General features: G+C 38.2%; 1 protein-coding gene across 7 annotated transcripts in view; it reads right to left on the bottom strand.

Annotated features, from left to right (window-relative positions):
- Positions 1 to 23514, bottom strand: part of Ltbp1 (latent transforming growth factor beta binding protein 1) — a 393004-nt gene that overhangs the window by 159514 nt on the left and 209976 nt on the right. For all 7 annotated transcript variants that reach the window (XM_046441615.2, XM_046441616.2, XM_046441617.2 and 4 more), the window contains 2 exons: positions 18948 to 19172; positions 17480 to 17754 (listed from right to left, as the gene is read on the bottom strand). In XM_046441615.2, the coding sequence (XP_046297571.1) occupies positions 17480 to 17754; positions 18948 to 19172 (500 nt within the window). The remainder of the gene's footprint in view (positions 1 to 17479; positions 17755 to 18947; positions 19173 to 23514) is intronic.

The following is a 23514-nucleotide window of genomic DNA, read 5'->3' as shown; positions in this document are numbered from 1 at the left end:
GACACCAGTCCACATCCTGTGCAGATCATTCCTCGACCAGACTCCTTAGGCTCTTCTCTTAATCAAACAAAACACTCAACACTTGCTGATTTTATATGCTCAAAATGTTAGTAGCAGTTAAAATCCAATTTTCACCTTGGATTCTTAGAATGTTTTATTTGGTTGGATAAAAATAAATCATTTCTCTCCACTGGGCCTCCAATAAGGTACAAGGTTTTCATTACATGATTCAGGCTGCTTTATCCCGTGGCTTTGTTTTTGCGGGTCCACAGCCAAGAGCAGCACAAGCCATCCAAATCGATGAAATAAATGGCAGCGTAGGTGGTACCACAACATTGTGTGTTCGCCTCAAAACTGGGTCTGCATAGTATAAGAATGGGCTACAAGGGATGAAGTCATGATTACAAGGCAGAAAGTTTTACATAAGTCCCTTTGCTTATTTAAATATGAAAAGGCATGCCTGTACATTCAGAAGTGCCACCTGTAGCCCTACTCAATCTCTGCCTAAGAGGTCACAGAACACCACCAGGTCTCACTTGGACCTAGAGGAAAAGAAGGTGGGACAAAAGATCACACCAGGAAGAATGACATGGGATGTTCTTCTCTAAGACTGGTAAGTTCTACTTCTTGGTGAGACATAGTCATGTGGCTATAGACTCACTCTAACTACATTTATATGCTCAGGCTGAGATGAGTTTTTTACAAGTTAAAAACGAAAATAAAATTTCTCCCATGTGAGTCATCCATCACATTTTCAGAGAAAGTCTGTCTATCATTTCAGGATGTATCCTAGGTATAAACAATCCAGGAGAAATGTGTTAAATTTACAACCCAATACAAGGTTATGTCAAGTCAGAAACAAACAAACAAAAAAAAACTATCCTGTCCAACAACCAACATGTTCTAACTCCTTAAAAAGCTCACAGAACTTGGGCTTTGGTTAAGGGACACTATAACCCTCCCCCCAACTGCCAGGTTCTAGCCAATGCATGACCCAGCTAGGGCAGGACAAGCAGAACAATGAAGGTTCTAGAAAGCAGGCCCTATGAGAATCAACTGAAAAAAAGTAGAGCTAAGAAGACTATGTGGACATGGTGGCAGCATTGAGATCCATTCACAGGATGAAGCTTGCTGCATGATGAAGGAACTAGCAGGACAAAAGGTGACAAACCACAGGAGAGAAGACTCAACTCTTTAAATAGAAGATCTTTTCAATAATAGATGTCCTCGATAATGGAAGCTGCTGACATCTTCACCAGGAGCTGAGCCTAATGGATCACCTCTTGGTGATGCCCAGGTTATTAACAAATGACCTCCATGATTTCTGCCAGGTAAAAAACCTTATGGTCAATATGTCCTGGTAGGCTACATCATTCCATTTAGGAAATCCATTACTACACACTGGAGCCAAATTCACACACCTGTGCTGTTCTCAGGTCTATAACAGGACTGGGTCTGACAGATGCACCTCCAACCACTTCCTTTTTGCCTTATCTCCTCCTCCCTCATTTCCACATCTCCAGAGGTGCTCGCCCCATCTGAGCCTCCACCTACTAGCTTTATGCAAACAAAACAGAAAAACTACTGGAACTACTCCTGGCCCTGAAGCATCAGTATTATGGCTATGACACTGGAAAACTGAGTGTATGAAAATAATTCATTGACCCTTTCTATCTTCATAACTCTGTTCGCGCTGTGCTTCAGAAGGTTAGGCTGTTCAAGAATCATTACAATTAGGGCTGGGGTTGTGGCTCAGTGGTGGAGCACCTGCCTCGCATGTGTGAGGCACTGGGTTCGATCCTCAGCAACACATAAAAATAAATAAAGATATTGTGTCCATCTACAACTAAAAAATGTATTTTTAAAAAAAGAATCATTACAATTATTCCACAAATATCCATGTTATCACCTTTGTAACACAAAATAATCACAAGCAATGATGTAAAAACCTAATTTTGAAAACTTTTAATTTAGTTGCCAAACATTTTAAAATTACTGTGAAAAGACTTTTTAAGACTTCAGCCTGATTAAAAATATGTATCTTCACACTTTAGTCTCAATTTTGAGGTAATACAGTAGCACTTTCCTGATTCTCAAAGCTAAGCTGTGGTGACAGCTGCTTTTAGACTTCCTTATGAATTTGTAAGGGGAATGTAAGTTCAAAACTTATCACTTAGGAGCCAGTGCTCACAATTTTTGTCAATTAAAAACTCACCACTGGAGTTGTTTCAGACATGAACAGTAACTTGGAAATGCTGTGATAGATATTGAAGTGTGGTTTTGTCAGGCTTAGTTTTCAAGCCTTAAATTGCTGGCGCCTACAACACCATCATTCCAGCAATGTTTGCTGTCCTGTACAGAGTCCTGGAGGAGGAAGATCCAGCAGTATAAGAAAGGAAGAGTGCTGGACTAAAGTCACAAGATCTGGATTGAAATCCCAGCTCTCTCACTGCCAGTGAGATTTCCAGCAGATCATCCTGCCTCCCTGGGCCAATAATGAGACAGTGAGAAAAGAATCTTGACCTCAAAAGGTGTGAGAATGAAGGATACAGGTACAAGCAGGGATGGGACTAGAAAAAGGCAATCAATCTTTCGGAATGTATCCGAGACACTGAGTTTGGTAAGCAGAGTGTGGTCTCAAGTCACCCTCCCCTGCAAAACCTGTCATCAGCGTTAACTTGCCATTCATACGATAAGAGTCTCAGGAGGCATTTGCTAAAGGGTTCAGAAACGTAACAATAAAAAAAGTAACCACTTCATGAAGACATCCACAATGTCTTACTTGTAAAGTCTTTTAAAAATGACTTTAGTCCTTTCAAAATGACTTTAGTCTTACTTGTAGTCATTTAAAAATGATAATAATGAAATACCTTTTATAAATCACCCTTGTCATTCATTCATATATATATATATATATATATATATATATAAAATGTATATATTATATATATTATTCATTTTATTTTCTTATCAGGAGCCATTATATAACAAAGTATAAAATACTTTAAGCTTGAATAAAGAACATTTTCTCAAATCAGAATAAGTTACCGAGCCAAAGGAGCAAATAAACATAACTACAAGTGTTAAAGTAATTCAGCTTCTTAAAAACATTCTTAGAATTGGCACTGAAGAAAATCACAAAATAAAATAGAAGTCTGATTCACTGTCTCTTGCAAGGGTAAGCAGGACTGTGTTTAGGCAAGAGCTGGAACAAAGAGTGACTCAATGGTGCTACTGAGGAGATTCCAGAGAGATGGAGCAGCTCTAGCTAAACACTACACCATATCAACTGAGGGGAGGACTGTGAGTGTGTGTGTGTGTGTGTGTGTGTGTGTCAGTGGGGGTTGGAGACAGAGAAAGGCAAGCTGAATGTGAAGGAATAAAGAAAGTGGGTGCGGGAAGTCAGAGAATGAGGTAGAGCTAAACCATGGAGAGTTTTCCATATTTGGGATGTGATTGCTAGTTGGGCACTAAAATCATCCACAAGACAGGGGATAGGAAGCTTCATAGTTTCTTTTCCCAACTAAAGTTTTGGATTGCTTCTAACTAAATAACTAATAAGAGGAGAAAAAGATTGTTTTTCTATGTTTGATACTTCCCCTTATACATAAAAAAGAATCAATCAGGATAGAGTATATCATTCATAGGGAAAAATTATATTTAAGATAAATATGACCAGAAATAATCAGAGGGCAAGGAAAAAAAATGAAATTGGATTAAAGACCCATTAACTATACTTCTCCACAAACAGATAGCAAAAGGGAGTTTTTTAAACTCGGCACATATGAACTCTCTCCCCAACAAATCCACCCATCTGCAGTAAAGAGGCTTCAAGAGAATTCCCAGACATCCACCTGTCTGCCAGCACTGGTGCATTATGAAGGAGAAATTGAACTTTCTACACAATTTCATTCTGTGTGGGCCCAGTGGAAAGTAATATAAAACTGACCCATAACTGAGTCACTGGTAAATAGTTTTTGCAAAGAGACAAACATGGCTCACAAATCCTCATTTTACCAATTACCACCTACAGGACTGTGGGTAAACCTCTCAACCTCTACTTCCTTCTCTTGAGAACACTGAGACATACATGTGAGACAGACTCTCCTGGAGAAAGCCATAAGGCTGGCACCACCAGGCTCCCCATCAATATTACACTTCTTTTCCAGGATTCTTCTCTACCATTCTGGATTTATTTAAAAGGAAAAAGTAATCCAATAGTTACTGAAGGTATAACATCATAGATTCAACTTAACAGGGAAGAAATGTATAACATAAATATTTAAATTAGATATAGAAACAGAAGAAAAAGAAGATATTCTTGAGACCTTGCTGAGAATATTGAGATTTTCTCAAAAGTGCTCTGTCTAGTAAAATAACAAATGCTCAGTGAATAAATGATGTGGAAGGTTAATAATTACATGGACCTCATTTTAATAATGCTCAAGAAGTACCTGATATCTCTGAATCGTGATTCTACCTGTTAAAACCAGTATTCAAGCAGCAGATGAACTCACTTTGGGAACATCAAGGTCCTCCTTATTATAGTGCCATGTTTTAGTGCCAGAAACTTCCCCTCCCCTCAATAGTCCATGACCTGATCAAAAAGCCCCACTGACCATGTGACTGTCTAGCCAAGACAGGTCCCAGAGAATATATCTGTCCTTATAGGATTAGATAGTTGTGGTTTCTGGTGAGTCCTCTATCCTGAGCAGAGATGGCCTAAAACATGGGGTAGAATAGAAAAAAAAAACACAGAAAAGCCTCAGTTTTGGTCCCTACCAGTCCCAAACTCAATAGAGAACATTAAGCAAAGTAACTTAACTCTCTAGAAGTTAGTCTCCTCATCAAGAAGGTTGTTAAGACAGACTAATAGTTAGTATTCATTTATGTTCCCAAATTCTATGATTTTTCGAAGGCTCCAGGGCTGAGGGCAGCCAGGAAGCAGTGGTGGACATGTTTCCTATGTCAGGGCAACCCTATGAAGCAGCATTCCTTAGACATTTCCTGCCTTCAGGTTGCTACACCAGATACCATGAGGCCACAAGTTGCTTAGCCTGATCCTTTTACTCTGATCTGGACTAACATGATGAGTGATAATCTTAATGGATTCTATTGACCCTACTTGATGCCAGCCCTTTCCTGTTAACCTGTACACATGAAAAGGCTGATCTTGAGATGGTCATCATTACTCTAGATATATGTATGACTGCACATATGGTGCGATGCTACATCGTGTACAACCAGAGAAATGAAAAGTTGTGCTACAATTGTGTACAATGAATCAAAATGCATTCTGCTGTCATATATACCTAATTAAAATAATGTTTTTTTAGAAAAAGGCAGATCTACCTATCTGAAAATAAGTATGGATCTTCAATGGGTCTTTTTGAGATTATAATGAATAATTAAAATTATGTTATTATCAATAGGCATGTTCTCAGGAATTATACACGATGGTCAGTGAGATGAAGGTTTTGTAGGTTATAATGCATGCATGCACAAGTCCCATGATGGCCCATTAATGAGCACTGTACAGGCATGTCCGATAAATTATCCACCCATGCAAGCGCTGCCCTCACCTCCTTTCATATTCAGAAGCTCATTGCTTCCACAACTCATCACAAAACCTTGAGGTATTCTGGCAAACAAAGCTACACTCTTGACTATTATGATTCTACTTGAGGAATGTGAGTCGTCCCATTTTTGGAAATCTTAGACTTCTTTTCATAAGAACCAGAATGAGGTCCTGGAGGGGGAAAGCACTGACTATACATAAAGGGATTGGATTAATCTAAACTTCTATCACAGCTTTTCTTTACTCCTATTTTCAATCTCTTCACGAGAAAAATGTCTCCATTTTGACAACCTTCTGAACAAAATGGCATTCTTCTAGCCCCTTGGATCAACTATGGCTTCAAATTAAACTGGAAAGCCTCCTAAGAACTCTTCAGCGTCCCTATGAATATGTTTATTTCTGTGGGCCAACAAGAGAGAGTTCCAAATCTCTGAATCCTATCACTAATACAACTAGAGCAACATAGTCAACTTGTTCTGCAGGTCCACTGTCATAAAGGAGAATTCTGTATGATACAGCACTGGCTGAAGAACAGGCATTGTCTCATAAAAAGAAAAGGAAAATGCTTAAATACTTCCAGATTTTCTAAAAGAACTTGCAAAAAAAATTTGCTTTGGCTTGAGCAGAACATTCTTTATAAGCAAAAAAAAAAAAAAATTTTTTTTAAAGTCCACCCAGCTTTCTTTTATTAGAGTAATTAAAACAATGTTAGGCATCTAGGGTATCTGATACAACCATAATCCTCTATATTTCTGGGTATTGATTTTATAAAGTATCTACTGTGACTAGGGCATTAACTGCTGGAAATGTATCCACATTGATTTCTGACAGGGTATTTGTTTAAAGCCTACTGAAGCCAAACCATGGGCTTCAAGGAATTCCAGGCAACTATTTCGGTTTATGAAACGGTATTTTGTAAGTTACTCTAAGGCAAAAATGGTTTTTAAAGTTAACATACAGAGGGAAAAAAAATCTTAAATGTGGAACTTTATGATTGCGCTTGACATCTTTTCTAAAGAAAAACATCAAATTTCGGCTGTCGGTTTTCTCCACCTCTGCAGTCATTTAAATACTTCAACGGTCAAGTCAGCCTGAGTATGCGATATGTGTGATTTTGCTGTTCCTAAATTGCAAGAAGAATAATTAAGTATTGTCATAATTCTATTCTGACAATCAAAATTCCCATTAGCCTTGATGGTGAGTAGATCAAACATTTTTGAGTTCCATGGCCAAGGATATGTCTAAAAAGAAGGACTCATGTTGAGAGAGGAAATAAAGATGGGCAGATAGGCATGTATTATTACTATTGCAACCAGATCACCTCCAAAATGATGAGCACAGAGCCTGTTTCCCCTAGGGCTTATTTCTATGACTGCATTGAAAAAATTTTTCTATTAAGCTTCATTGCTTGCCAGATCCCTTTTTGACTACATAGAAATAATGAAAGGAATTTAAAAATATTTAGGTCCCTTTTTGACTATATAGAGATAATGAAAGGAATTTAAAAATATTTTAGGACTCATAGCACTATATGTGAAATTATAACACGTGTCTCTTATTTAGTTAAGCTTTCAGTTCTTCTGTTTCAACTACACAGAACTCAAAACGACTAATTACCTGTGGTTTTGTTGCAAGTCATGTAGAAAAACTGAAAGCCACAAATAAAAGTAACAGGTTCATTTATATCCCTGGGAGCTGGGAACCATGTCTGTCTTGTCCACTGCCCTGACACTGTGGTAAGAACAATCGTGCTCACCGAAGAGCCACTTGTATCCCCGTGTTTCCCCGTATCTTAATTGTCTTAGTTTGGCTGCTAGAACAAAAAACTTTAAATGAGGTGTTGCAACAACAGACATTTATTTCCTCACAGTTATGGAAGCTGAAAGCCCAAGACCAAGGTATAAATATGGCCAATTCTTGGCTGGTAGGCAGTAGCTATCTGGCTGTGTGCTTTCAGGACCTCACCTTCCTGTGAATGTACAGGAAGAGAAACAAAGAGGGCAAACACTCTGGTGTCCTTTCCTCTAAAAACACTAATCCTATCATGTCACCCTTATGACTTCATTTAATAATCTCCTTTTAGTCTCTATTTCCCAGTTACACTGGGGGATAAGACTTCAAAATATTGATTTTAGGGACACAGTTCAGTCCACAGCACTAGCAGACAGGGCCATGTGACCTGTTCTGAACAAAAGACTGAGAAAAGGAATGAGTGTCTCTGGAAACACCCCTCTTCCCTTGATGTAGAATTGAGAGATCAAGTATTCTGAATATCACAGAAGTAACATGATAAAACTACCCTTAGCCCAAGTCCCTGAACAGGACCCTCTGCCTGCCTATCAGCTGTCTAATGCATACAAAATGTAAACTTTTGTTATGTTTACTTGTTTTAGCAGCACAGCCTAGCCTAACCTGACGAATAAGAATATATTTTAAAATGATTCATCTCTGCCCTGTACTAAGCTCAATTCATAAATCACACTGCCCATTTGAAAAGTACAGCTTGTGGAGAAGAGCAAAGAGGTACAAAAACAACAACTTTAAGATGATTAAATTGAAAATAGTCTGATTAGACTCTAATGCAATAAGAATTCAGGGAAAAGAGCACAGTGTGAATTGAAGAAGTACGAGAAAGCTTTCTGGAGCAACTGACACTTGAGAGGAGTCTCTGAAATCAGCCTAGCTTTGAGAAACTGAAATATATATTCACTATATTTTATGTTTTTATAGATTGCTATAGAAACACAGACTGTTATAAGTATCAGTGTCATCTAAGATTCTAGAAAAGAGGAAAGATGACAAAATCATCACAATTAGAGTAATGCAGGGCTCAAGAATGCTTGGTAATCTTCTATGCTAATCCAGTTATTTGAAAAATGAAGAAACTGGGAGCAAGAGATGTGGTGAGTTTGCTCAACTGGAATGAGAGCTATGATGTGGCATATCTGTACAAACCAGTCCCAACCTCTCTGAGCTTTGAGTTTCATATAAGTAGATGGGAGACAAGAATACCTACTTTTCCTGCCCCTCGTATTGTTTGAAGGTCAAATATGGTCATACATGCAAAATATGGTCTACCATCTATCAATTTTACAAAAATACACTGTTTTACTAAAAGGCTTGCCCCCAAAGCCACAGAATGCTAAGACCGTATTCTTAAATTCACTAAAGCCTGCCCATTCTAAAGCAGTCCTCTGAGAAGCGGTCATCTTGGAGGAATTGCTGTCTTTGTTCAAAATATTTAGAATTCCTCTGTTCAAAGTTTAAACTTCTTTTCAGAACGGAAAATGTGTTTTAATTATCCTCAGCGGTGGCAGATCCTTGCTCACTAGAGTTGACTTGATCATTGGAAGCCTTCAGATTCATTAAAACTAAAGCAAATGAGTGAGCTAAAGACCAGCAAAAACTAATTTTCTTGGGCTCTGGAAACAAATCCTTTAAACCAGCCATGTCGAAACTGACTTCACTTAACCTTGATTAACCATCATCAGATTAAATGCAGAGTCTCAGGAAGAGACCTCACTGAAACAGAATATTCAATTTTATATAAAAATTATTTCATACATACAAGGAAAGAATCAGAACTGAGGGGGGGAGAATGTAAGGATAGGAAAGGAAAAATAGTACTATCGTTTGTTGAGCATTCTGTTGGGCAAGGTGAGGGGCAGAGAAGAGGGTACAGTTTTGTCATCTCAGCACAGGGCAATACCACTTCTCACTACAACTGTATGGGGCAAATCCAGGAGGATTGGTTTGTTAGTAATCCAGATGATTCCACTTCACTTTAGCAAATCTCAATTCCAAGGGATTGCATACAGGCAAGAAACAACATCAGATCTTGGAAATACCAGCTGTTAATCTTTAAACCTTTGTTTTGTACAAATATACAGAGCCTAAATTGACCTTCGATTCAAGCCATGGTCTCTGAAAATTATTTCCAACATGCTCAGAACTGTTATCTTCAAATATAATGACCATAAAATCTTGCCACTTTCATGCCCCCTGAGCTGGTCCATAATTATCTTTAATGTAAAAACAGGAGTCTAATAATTAATAGGCACAATATTTTAGTGTGTCCTAGAGGTATAAAATATGGAAGTTTGATATTCTATGTCATGATAAAGGCAGGCTCAGGAAAACCAATGAAAAAGCTCAAGCTTGCTTCTCTATTGAACAGGCCAAGGAGAGCAAACACTGGAAGCTAACAGACACTTGAGTTCCCAGAAGACATGTGCCTGGGTGAAGACTGGATGCTAGGCTGTGGGAAGGGAAATGCCTGGGTCCCACCCATTCTCTGAAGTATTCTACTCCAGTACCTAGAATTTATAATTTGATTATCCTAATGTCTCAGCCCCACATTCCTAATCCAAGTACAACTTCTCCCCTTCCCTGGCAGAAGCCCAGTGACATGCAGACATGTCCCCTTTCACATGCAGCATTTTTCCTCTTTGGATCTTTTCCCTGTCTTTACTGATCCTTCTTGACTCCAGGCAAGAGGGCCCTTTCACGAACTCATTCTGGCAGAGGTTGCTGGAACACGACCAGCAAACACTTAAGAGCCCCAGCACCTATTCCTGAGATGTGCACACCCCCTCCAATGATACCCTCCTCTGTTGACACAGGTAAGGTTTGGCAAGGATGGCTACTAGGAACAGCCATGTTAGAGCCACTGGAGACAACCAGACTCACTAACACTCAATTAAATGTTTCATAGATTATGTCAAAGGAGTGCTTGAGAGGGACACTGAAGAAAAACCCAGATGGCATAGGAAGTGCCTGGTGTTAATGACTTATTCCACCTGAATGAGGCCAAGTCTCAGTAAATGCAATCAGCACACCCAGACGGAGCTCTCTGCTCATGGGGAAGGCAGATATCTGAGGGACCCTTATCATTGCCCAGAGGCACCTCCAAAAGATGAAGCTACTGCCCTGGCCCTAGTTCATCTCACCTGGGAGGGCCCTGGTGTTAAGGGCACGTAGCCTCAGGTAACAGGAAGAGGGACAGGCCCACAAATTCACCTCTACCATCTGCCAACCCAGCCTGACTGACTCAGTTCTCCTTTCCACATAAGGGATATTGCGTAAGTGAGAGGCCAAGCATCCTTAGTACTATGTTTTATTAGCATTCTTCTTCAGACTTCTCATCCACTTATGTAGTTTATGGACTCAGTTTAGGGGAATAACCAGTGTGAAAAGTGTTGGGATAATTCCAGTTTTTCTGTCAGGATAAAACTAGTTTTTCATTACAATTTTAGATCTCACCCCAGTAATACCCACATCAACAGGATGAAAGAGTTTGTGGAAGGAAATTCAAGAGCAGGCTTCTAAGCACAGCTTAATGTCCCAACTCTTTAAACAAGCAATAAATTCATTTCCTATCACTGAGAAAAGATTTTGAAAGTCTGCAGAGTGTCTCACCCACATTTATATTCATCCATCCATCCATCTATCTATCCATCTATCCATCCATCTATCCATACATCCATCTCTCTTCTTCCTGCCTCCTGGAACTAAGAGGCATCACATCGATTTTCCCACTTTCTCTCTGGCTTCTGTGCAATGAAACCAAGAAATATTTGGTCTTCATTCTAAGTCTTGTGACAGAGGTATTGAGACTTTTTAAAAAGTACTTTTAGTCATATAATTAGGATACTTTCCACTTTGATGAGCTCATACTTTCCTGTTAATCTCTCAATGAGACCTGTTTCTTTAAGCAAAAGCTAAAGTGCATCTATTTGTCTCTTCACAATGGGGGTAGGGGTGGAGGTATCTGTTCCAGTGCCAAAGCCTTCAAGCTTGAGGATGTTATTGAATATATCTGCCAAAAGAGACCTATCTCCTTTTTTTTTTTTCTTCAATGCTTTATTCTGTTTCCATTTTTTTCCTACCCAAAGAGAACCACTGGAACAACTTTTGGCATATCTAAGAAACTTTCAAATAGTTCTTGGGTCACTTTAACCAAACCTTGTCCCCGTGTCTTATTATTTATATGATGAATAATTAAAGGAAAGAAAATAAATGATTTGGGGATTTCACATCAAGTACTATTTCTTTCTTTTCTTCCTAATCTACACAAAGTTTATTTTCTTCTCTAAAATAGATATCAGAGACTTAAATCTTAAGAGTTTATTTCTTATGGTTTTTTGTGTAAACTTTATGAGAGTTTTTCATAGTTACAAACTATGAAAGTGGGTTTTTGTATGTTATTTGATCATCTTTATCTGTGCTACAGTGCTGTTCAAAATCCATATTCTCTTCTGCTTACATTGATTCTAGGTTTCCTGATCTTTCTGTGCTTCTGGTTATCTCTGGTGTCTATATGTGAAATTGTCTATTCTCTCAGCATTTGCAATAGGAAGGTCTTGGAGCACCTGAACTTTTTTTTGGCTCCTGTGTATTGCCTGTGCCTAATTATAGGGCATGTTTCCATATTCAACAGAACCCATGATTGTGCAACCAGGCAATGGCAGACCCACATGGAAACTGGACCCTGAACTCTATATTGTGACTCTAAACACTTTATATGCAAGGCCTTTTCATACCATCTGGTCACTGTAAAATGTTTGTTTCCAACAATGAGGCCATAAATAAAACATGTTTTAAAAAAAACAAAAATTCAGATTCCCAAGTAAGTTTCAAACTTAGGTCACTGTTAAGAAAACCAATGTAAAACAATGAACACCCTATATGGTAGAAAAGGTGTAATATTTAATGTCCCTATGGTGCTATATGAGAGGTAGTTTCTGAAACTTGGCCTCTTCTCAGAGATGAAAGCTACAAGGTAGACCTGAACAGACTTAGTAATTATAACCACTGGAGTTGTAATTCTAACCTGATTGTGAACAAACTCTAGCAAATGTTTTCAAATACACATGGAGTACCACAATTTACTTCACCCAGCACAGAAACCTAAGACTGCCACAGTTATGACCTGCCTGTTATTTCAAACTTGACTAATATTCACAAAACCTATTCCTCTTAGCCACTCTGTTTAACTAATTTCTTTTCTTTGAATAAAATTAATTTAGTGATGTCTATAGCCAGCCTGGTGCACATAAAAATCAATACTTTACATGACCTTAAAACAAGAAAGTAGTTTTTGGACCCTGAAAGATTAAACATCACTTGCTACAATAGTAAAACACTAGGAATGATATTTTCCTCTTACATCTTGGCACTCTCTGTTAAGGATGAAAAATATAGAAAATTTCCAATCCCATTATTCTTGTTCTATTCTCACCATAATATTGCCCAAAGAAATGACCTCTATCATTGAGAGCTTAACTATCATAAGTAGATCTATTTATTGAAACTGAATTTTCTCCATTAATTCTCTATTATTCCACTTCTAAAGCAGCATTGGATTCTCTGACTGATATTCAAGAATATACCATTCTTAACATCCACTAAGGTCGTGGCTGCTCATAGCAAAGATGTAACTGCTCCTCTTCCCTCCACAATTCTGTTGTATGATCAGCCAATCAACCATGAGCATTTACCTGCTATCTGAAGGAAGAAAATTAACAGGATACAATTCATCACAATGTTTTTCTTTACACCTGCCTGTAATTGAATCCTGAGACCTGATTTTCACAAATCCTCTACGTTCATCTCTTTATTTTCATCTGTACTTTTTATTTTGAGACTTGGTCATTTCACACTTGAACTAAGGCCAACGTCCCTTCCCTGGCCCTTTGTGTTCACCAAGCCCACACCCTCCCCGCTGCCAGCCCAATCAAGAGTTAAAACTGTTAAAATTCTTTTCTCAAAATTCACTAAATGTATTAAAGTTACATGAAGCTTTTAAGTCCATCTTTAAAATACATTTTTCTATTTATAAGTCCAAGGAATTTTAATATTTCCCCCTTCTTCTCATAAGAAATTTTCAAATATGCTGAGACGAAGACTAACACAATGGCTCATCTGCATGCAGAACCCTCAAAGTCAACAATCGTTAACCTTCTTGCTATATTTGTGTGTGAAATATATTTGAAGGTAAATTATAGACTTTATAACACATAAACGTCCATCTTAAAACTTTTTTCAGGATTCAGCTCTTTAAAATAAGGACATTCTCCTACATAATCCCATGCTAATATCATATCTAAGAAAATAATAATTCCGAATAACATATAATTAACCAGATTCATATTAAAATTTCTTCAATTGTTCCCAAAATGTCTTTTAGGACTGATCTTTTTTTAAAACTAAAATTTAATTAAGGTCCACATATTACATTTATCATTGTGTCTCTGTAGTCTCTTTCTTAACGTCATCTCACTTTTGTTTACAGGGTTTGATTTTCTGAAGAAAACAGGCAATAATACTCTGCATTATGTATCTATTTTTCCACCTGTGTGATATTCTTAGCTTCTTCCTTTACCCTTGGTATGCCATATTTGCTGAAGGGTCGGGTAAAGTCTTGATTAGATTCAGATTAAAGTCTTGATTAGATTCAGATTAAAGTCTTGATTTGATTTTTGGCAGGAACACTTCAAGGGCGATTCTGTGAACATCATACTGTACACATCTGTAGCCCTGCCCTTGATGTCAGGCTGCCTCACTATTAATGATCCCTAGCTTGATTCCTTCATCAAGGGGACTTCATGGTATTTTGACCTTGCCATCAAGTTATTTAAACTGCACTGTGCTCCCAATTTAAGAGGCTTAATAACTGTATGAAAGCCTATCAACCCCAAGCTACCTTGCTTCTCTGATCTTTTCCTATACTTCTTCCCTATCCATTTCCTGCAAAACTCTCTTTTCTCTGTTTAGCTTTTCTCTGATTATGTTGTGTGAATTAGGTCTCTTCGACAATTGTCCATTTTCCTCTACCATCCAAATAAAATCTTATTCCATGAAGCTTCCCTGCAGTTAAATGCATTGGTCACAGTTCTCCTTGGGTTTTCAATCCCAAATTAATGGCCTAAATATTATAATGTGCCACAGAAACAAGGACTTCTGCCGAATTTATTTTGTAGATGACCTCTCATGTCAATATATAAAAATTGGTGCTTATTGATAACTACTGCATTACAAATATCAATAAGCGAAACCTAGAACTAATAAGAACGCTTACATGCAGATTTTTTTTCTTTGTCATTCATTTAAAATCTACCTATACCTCCTGGCTGTATCTATGTTTGCAAACCAACCATAGTAAGAAACTACAAATGTTTTCAAGCATCTTTTCCGGACATCTATATACTATTGATTATTTGCCAATAAAGCATTTTTTAAATTATTGGGTTATCCTACTTGCACAAATTAATTGGGTAATCATGAGCATCTAGCAACATTTCTCATGAACAGGAAGGCAAATGCTGAGAACATTTTCTGAAAACAGGTGGTATTTTGAAGTTGTGTGATGGTGACTACACATGAAAAATGAATTAAGAATTGAGATCACTGTCTGGATCACTCAGACCAAAAGTCAGAGCAGTATCCAGATAAGGCAAAATTATTCCACTGAATTTGAATTATTTGGGTAACTCCATCAATTATCCTATTAATTTCCACTGTACAGTCCAGTTTAGACTTTCAAGTATATAATTTGTCTTATCTTTTCTCACTAGCAGTCATCTGCCTAATTATTACAAAAGAATAACAAGTCTATTATGCCTTATTTTCTTGCTTTTTATCATCTGTATTCCAACTTGGAAACTGGGGAGAAAGGCACTGGGCAAACAGTTTTAAAAGGATCTGCTTTTTCCTTTCTCTATGACCAACCTAAACTGGAATGACTAAACAATACAAATGGACCAAATTCAGCCTCACTCTCCAAGGCTAGTCTGGGGCAAAACTATAAAGTGTGTAAAGTTTATCCTCAGCCTGACAGTTCCTATGAAAACCTGCCCTCAGCACAAAAATCCAGTCTCTACTTCTAAGCTAAATTTAAATTGGTGATTGCTATGGTTTAAATATGAGGTGTCCCCCAAAAGTTCATATGTGAGGGGCTGGGATTGTGGCTCAGTGGTAGAGTGTATGTGAGGCACTGGGTTCAATCCTCAGCACCACATAAAAATAAATAAATAAAATAAAGGTATTGTGTCTAACTACAATTGAAAATAATATTTTTTTAAAAAGTTCATGTGTGAGACAATGCAAGAAAGTTCAGAGGTGAAATGATTGGATTATGAGATGAAAAATCTAATCATTCTAAATCTAATTAATCCACAGACAGAGATTAACTGGGTGGTAATCTGTAGGCAGATAGGGTGTGGCTAGAGGATGTGTATCACTGGGGGCATGCCCTTGGGGTATGTTTTTTGTACCTGCTGAGCAGAGCACTCACCCAAGTGCAAGCACAAGCGTTGCTCACGCTCTCTCTCTCTTTCTCTCTCTCTCTCTCTCTTTCCTTCCTGGTGGTCCAGTCCTGAGCTGCTTTCCTTCACAATACCCTTCCACCATAATGTTCTGTCTCACCTAGTCCCAGAGCAGTGGACTTGGCTGTCTGTGGATCAGGACCCCTAAAACCATGAGTTTTAAACTACTCCCCCTCTGTGTTGATCTTGTCAGGTCTGTTGGTCACAGCAGTGAAAAAGCTGACTAATAAAATGATGTGTTCTTCTCCCCTAAAACATTTGAATTTACTGGTATCCTTCAAGGAAATATTTGCATAGTTCTGTGACAATTGTAAAGTAAGAATCACATTAAGTATCTTGTTTAATCATAAAATCCATAAGTATCATATTTTTGCCTCTGCTTTGCAGATAAGGAAACTGAGGGCTGGGGATATAGCTCAGTTGGTAGAGTGCTTGCCTCACATGCACAAGGCCCTGGATTCAATCCCCAGCACCACCCAAAACAAACAAACAAACAAAAAGAAATAAACTGATTCCCCACCATCATGCTGGGCCCAGGGCCTTAACCAAGGTCTCTTAACTTTCTAAAGATGTTCCTTCCATTCCCATGTGCTTCCTCCATTCAGGTCTACCAACCAATCTTCCCCTCTTCTCTTAGAAGAAAAGTGATAATCCTACATTGACTTAGTACTTGAAAGTGTTTTCCAGGTTTCTAAAGTAGTAACAATTGATTCTGCTATTCTCTCTCTCTCTCTCTCTCTCTCTCTCCCCCCCCCCACTCCCTCTCTCACATGTGTGCACACACACACAATTTTTGCAGTATTCAGGAAAGAACAAAAAGAATAATAAATTCACTTCACCTATTCTTTCGTTGAGCTGTTTAAGCCATAACCAAAGGATAGACAAACAACCACAGGACAAAGCTTACATCGTTATCATATCATCCCAAAGTACAGCAACACCAAGTGGTTAGGACAAAGAAACCAAAACTCTCAGGTTGCCTTCGCTATGCACATTCAATGGTGAGTCTTGTTTTTTGTCTTGTTTGTGATGGGGTCTGGGCTCATTGCCTGAGCTGACCTTGAATTCCTGGGTTCAAGTGATCCTCCTGCATCAGCCTCCTATACCTACTAACCTATAAATTTTCAAATGTCTTTGCGTAATATATATTCTTTACCCATATCTCAGGACTGACATGTTTTGTACATGGATTATCCTAACTGAAAAAATATAAGCAGAAAATTATGGACTTCCAACAACATTTCTGGAAGTTCACTATGTAAAAATATTTGATACATCAGAAATCAGCAAGATTTTTCTGTAAAGCGCCACACAGTAAATATTTTAGGATTTGCAGATGATATGCTCTTGTTAGAAATCCTCAATTCTGCCATCATGCCATGAAAGCTGGCATAGACAATACATAAAGGAATGTGTGGCTGTGTTCCAAAAAAAACTTTATTTATAAAAACTGGCCATGGGTCATAGTTTATAAACCTCTTCTACAGAAAATAATTTTTACCAAGCCTGGCTTTTTTAGTAGAATGATACCGGGTCTAGAATGCATTACTAAAACAGCCTGGACAATGGTGCTTACCTGTGACCCAATGGTTTCCTGGAAGCACCGGCCAAGCTGTGTTTTAGCAGCCACAGGATAGACATGCGGAATGACCTGCTGGTGGGAGTATGTGGAATGCACAGTCTGGGTCTTCTGGACGGGAAGCCCTTGGTAAGAGACTTGGGATTGGCCCTGCTGAACTTCTTTTACCTTCTGGCCTGTTGGGCCATCAATTCTTGAAACCTGATGGATCTGGACAGAAGCCTCAGGAGGATGTTTCACATGGATATTAACTATGTTGGGAGGAAATTTCACTAAAACAGATTAGGAGGAAAACTTATTAGTTAGGAACATTTAAAAGGCACGTCAGGATTTAAATATGAAAATAAACAATACAAACACATATTTGTATGCATACATATTGACTATAGAATAAATTATACACATAAAATACATATCTTTTTGCTACCTAGACATCAAAAGTCTTGAGAAGCAAATGGCGTGTTCAAAATGAAAATTAAATCTGAATTTATATATTTAAAAAAAGTAAAACTACAATTGTATAAAGCATTAAAATGCCTAATGGTAACATATTCACAAAATATGTTAAAGAGACAAAAATATTCATTGGAGTCTTAAAACTATGAAATCAGTGCTGTCATAGGTACATCTTATCAAATGGTAATAAGAAAGACTCCAGAGTGGGATTACTTTTGAATTTCTCACAAAATTTCTATTGTAGAAATTTAGTATTTACATTTTTCCACTAAAAGTGGAAAGCCAAGTTCACAAAGCACAATTCACTTACCCTTAAATGATATAATACACACACACACACACAATACCAAAGTGTGTTATTTTACATCTAGAACAAGATTTATTTTCTTCTCTTTTAAAACAAAATCTCATCTTTGGATGCAAAGACTCAGGTTTTAAAGAATAAAAGCCAGTAACACTTTTCTGACCCCATTTTTAAAATTGTGCATTTAAAAAAATGCCAAATTTAAAAGAATGAATTAGTCATAGAACTTTTAAGCTCCAAGTGACCTAGTTTATCTTCCTCTACAGATGAACAAATCAAAGCCCAGTGAGGTTAAATGATTATTTAGAACTAAAACCAAACACTCTTCAACTATGAAATTCAGCTACCGTGTGATCCAGTAGTTTGTTAATGCTGTCAGGGCCAGAGCACTTCTTTCTACATCCCAGGCCTTTCAAGAACAATGACAATCACATTAATCAGTCCTTGTTGGTAGGAGTCCCTAGAGCAGTATGGACTCCTTGCTATTTTCTTCTTTCCTAGATACCAATTGTGTATGGCCTAGAAAGTCCTGCAGCTGCATCCCTCGTCCCACATCCTAGCTCCACTGCTATTTCTCAGCCACATATCACACACTCCTTTCTGTGTCAATACAAGCCCTGGCCATCTGCTGAGACGCGGCTTCTATATGGGTTTGACAGGTTAATAGATTTCTGCAAATGGGCAAAATGAGACTATAAAACTTACCTTTGACTCCTTGCTGGCTAGTCATGGTCAGAGGCAAGGTATGCGTTGAATGGATGACATGGGTCCCCAACGCCTTTCCTGGCTGCTGGGAATGCTGAAAAAGTTTCGGCACACTGGCACCATGGACCGGGATCTGACAAAGCTTTCCTGTGAAATTTGGAGGGCACTGGCATTTGTCCCTTGAACTACACTGGCCACCATTCATGCACGGAAGATGGCAAATCACTGAAATGGAACAGAGAAAATGTGGAGGGTTAGTTTCTCGATAGTTGAGTAGCAATCAACCAAGAAACCCCCCAAATACACAGCCTAATATGGCCATTTTCTTCCCGTTAACTTTATAAAAATGTAAACTGAGGAGTAAACATTATGCCAAAAACAGCCTCTATTATTCCTTACCATTTTCTTGCCATCTTAAAGTCATTTAACTCTGTAAAACTTTGTGATGATTCTCCCCCAAGAATGGAAAGAAGAATCCACAGGAAAAGAACATAAGGAAGCCACACAGACTCACTGTCTATCACAGTGACATTTTAAGTACCCTGGCAATCTGTAATTACTTTGTTTCCCTATTTAATCACTACTTTGTTGTCTTCCTAGATTATAAACTCCTTGAGAAGAGAAGAGTTCTGCCTTAGTAACCTTTATGTTCTCAGTACCTAGAACAATGTCCAACATTGTGTGGATATGAAATAAATATTTGCTCAAAGAATGGATAAAGGAAAATATGAGAGTGATAAAGATAATATCTGTGGGAATTTCATTCTCTGTAAGACACTGAACTCAGTGCTACCAGTAACAAAAACCAGGACACCCTCTAACACACTTCATGGGAATTTGCAATCTCATTTGGAGTAACATGACCCAGGTGACATCTCAAGTAGCAGAGGGATTATTAGTTTGGAGTTAACTTATTTGGAATATCAAAACATAAGAGAACACATTAGGTGACGAATTTTAGGAAGAGTTTTAAACTCTGGCTAAACTCATTTTACAGTCAACCTCATCATCACTAATTAAAAAATAATAATCCCTCAACTCTTCTAGCTTTTACCCTCTCTAAATCCTCTCCTCTGTGACCACACTTCCCAGAACTGTCTGTTCGCTTCTCAATGCACTGCAATCTTTCTTGGATCAGAATAAGTCCTCTCTTTCCCCACGCTCTTCTACACAGAAACTATCCTCACTAAGGTCCCTAATGGTCTCCATGTTGCTAAATTCAGTGGGCAGATTTCCATTTCCACTGGTTTCCACGACGCCTCACTTGTCTATTTTGCTCTCTCTTCCTTGAGTATTTTATCTTAATATTCTTTGCAGACTGCTTTCTTGACTTCTTCTTTAAATGTTTTATGGCTTGGTCTTGAAATCTTCATAGCTAACTCTACCGGCTCTACTATGATTTCATCCTGTCATATGCTGAAGTCACTCAAATTTATATTTCCTGGCCAAAGATTTCTGCTGAGCTTCAAACTGTCTACTGTATATTTCCATGCAGACATTCCACAAGCACCTCAAACTCAAAATGTCTAAATTTTGAATTCACTGTCTTCTTTGAAATACCTTTACCCAGAGTGGTGCTTACCAAAACCTGAGAATCCCCTCCTTCGCTTCACCTGTTTAAACATCCAGTCCTGGAATTCCTCCCTTCTGAATATTCATCAAATACATCCAGTTCTTTTTCCATCACCATGCCTTTGTTCCTTCCATAACCTCATCACTTATGAATCTCACCTAATTCTCTATAATATAGCTATATTCAACTTTATTCAGTATCCCTCACCAAGTCTAGACCTTTTTCCAGGCTGAGTCCTCTGCCTGGAACATTCTCCCATCTTCCCCCCTTCCACTACCTGACTTCCTATCTCTCTATTAGATTCCACTTAACCCTGGAATCTAACATTACCTGTTGCCTCTCATCTCTGCTTCCACAGAAGCTCAGTCATTATGCATCATGTCAGGTATCTTATTATATAACAAATGTCTGACTACTTTTCTGGATGTATTACTCAACTGGAGTTCTATGAGGCCAGGGAATTTGTCTTGTAATGTTTTACCCCTAGAATGTAGATCAGAGTCTAGAAAAAAAAAATGCTTAAGGCTTGAACAAACACCAAATGAAGGAACAAACAGATTTGTGCCTACTATTTTGTCAAACGCTATTGTATATAACATAGAAGATTCCATCCTTGCCCTTCAAGAGCTTAAACACTAACAAAGAAACTGACTAATGTACAATAACTAACAAGTAGCAAATAAAGGATAACAGGAAAATATGAAATACAAATCCTTCAGAGCTTCAGAGAGGAAAAAAAGCCATTTCTAAGAATTCAAAAAGGATGTCACAGTAGAGATCATTTAGAATAAGTCTTTGAAATGGGATAGAACACAGAAGAGTGCAGTCTAGGAAGACACAGAAGACAGGCAGCCACAACGCGGAGACAATGAGTAAATCTGTCTGGTGGAAACCTTGGCTCTTGAGGGAAGGGAAGGGATCAGGTGATAAACTAGAAGGAGGTGGCTTGAGTCAGACAAAGGAAGTTATTAAAGGCCTGATGAGGGGTTGGGATTTTATGCTGTAATGAGTAAATTACTTCAGAGGCTTCAAGCAGAGGATTAAAGCAAGGCTGAAAGCGTGTTCCAGGAAGATTACTCTGGTGATGGCATATGGGATTAGCTGAAAAGGAAAGTGACAACCCGGGGAAAGTCAGTTAGGAAACTATGATAATAACTGAAAGACGAGTTAAAAACACACACGTCTGGATTAGGATGATGGCCAGAGGCACCACTGAAGGAAGCATGAAGTAATCTAATGCTGGGGATGGGAGAAGATCAGCAGAACTTCTAGAGACAGACAGTAGGAGGAAAAGGGCAGGAGAAGGTAGAGAACGAAGGAGAGGGTTGGAAAAACTTACCAAGCCCCCTTGGTAGTTTACCCAGAACTGTGTTCAGGGCCTAAGTTGCAGATCAAGTCAAAACTCTCCGTGCTGGATGGGGTCTGGAAAATACTTTTTGCTAGTGCCTGATCTACTCTGTGAGGTCTTGGTAAGAAAAGAAGTCAAAGCTGACTCCAAGGATGAGTCAATGACACAACAGTACAATTCGGAGCTGAATTTCTAAATCACAGCTTGGCTACAACGGATGGGCTCAATGTGTACTAGGCAAAAGCAAGAGGAGCCAGACCCAGACTTCAGTGTCCTACAAACAAATTATAACGGGAATACAGACAGTCCTTACTTTGCACGCCACAATTTAAATAATGCCAATCCCCCAACAACATAGTTCAAACTTCCACTATCACAGTATATTAACTGAGTAATTGCAATAAGTACAAATTTCACCGATAGCTCTTTGGTCCACAAAGTGCTCAGTGAATAACAGATGTGCATCATGACCACGGACCAATAGTGTCGCTTCATTCCAAGTCTGTTGGTGATGGGTCACTGACACACCTGTTCCCCACATCAGGCACAGACAGCAGAGTGAGGAAATCACAGAATGTTTTACAAAAGCATATCATCAAAAGACAATATGGGCCAACGACGCAGTCAGTGGGGCAAAGAAATGAAAAGTGGCAACGCTAGAAGTAAAATTTAAAAGTGGTTGTGTCAGATACTTCCCAACTTTGGATCAGCTTCCAACACCTTGTCCAAACTTAAAATGGAAGATGACAGGTCCCTCAAGGGAAGGAAAGATGGTCCATTTCATGTTATACAATGAGAAGAAGGCAAACAAGTTCTAATTATTCTTGATTAGTTTTACTCCAAGAAATAAAATACTTTAATTCTCAATGTTTGTGACATTTAAATTACAGACTATAAAATAAATAGAAATTTTCCTGGTTTCCTAATTTCCTTGTTCATTTACAACCTACACTAAAAGATTTTTATGTGTTGACAAAAATATTTGAAGGTCACAGAACTTGAATTTTTCCATTGATTTTTTTTAAAATTTTTATTTGTTTAACTAGTTATACATGACAGTAGAATGTATTTTGATACATCATATATAATGGAGATAATTTCTCATTCTTCTGGTTGTACATGATGTAAAATCACACCGGCTGCATAGTTATATATGTATATAGGGTAATAATATCTGATTTATTCTACTATCCTTCCTACTCCCATGCCCGCTTCCTTCCTTTCACTCCCCTATACCTAATCTAAAGTAACTCTATTCTTCCCTAGCCCCCCCCCCCCATTGTGAATTAGCATCCGAGTATCAGAAAAAACAGTTGGCTTTTGTTTTGGGGGAATTAACTTATTTCACTCAGCATGATATTCTCTAGCTCCATTCATTTACCAGCAAATGCCATCATTCATTCTCCTTTAATGCTGAGTCATATTCCATCATATTATATATGTATGACATACATATATACATATAAATACACACACACACACACACACCATATTACATTTTTTTAAACCATTCATCTGTGGAAGGACACATAAGTTGGTGCCATAGTTTAGCTATTGTGAATTGAGCTGCTATGAACATTGATGTGGCTGCATCACTGTAATATGCTGATTTTAAGTTCTTTGGGTATAAACCAAGAAGTGGAAAC

Source organism: Marmota monax, unplaced genomic scaffold (assembly GCF_021218885.2).
Source record: "Marmota monax isolate L192 unplaced genomic scaffold, Marmota_monax_Labrador192_F-V1.1 WCK01_AAM20220418_F8-fsc00010, whole genome shotgun sequence".
Lineage (NCBI taxonomy): Eukaryota > Metazoa > Chordata > Mammalia > Rodentia > Sciuridae > Marmota > Marmota monax.
This window is presented reverse-complemented; position numbering and strand designations above follow the sequence as displayed.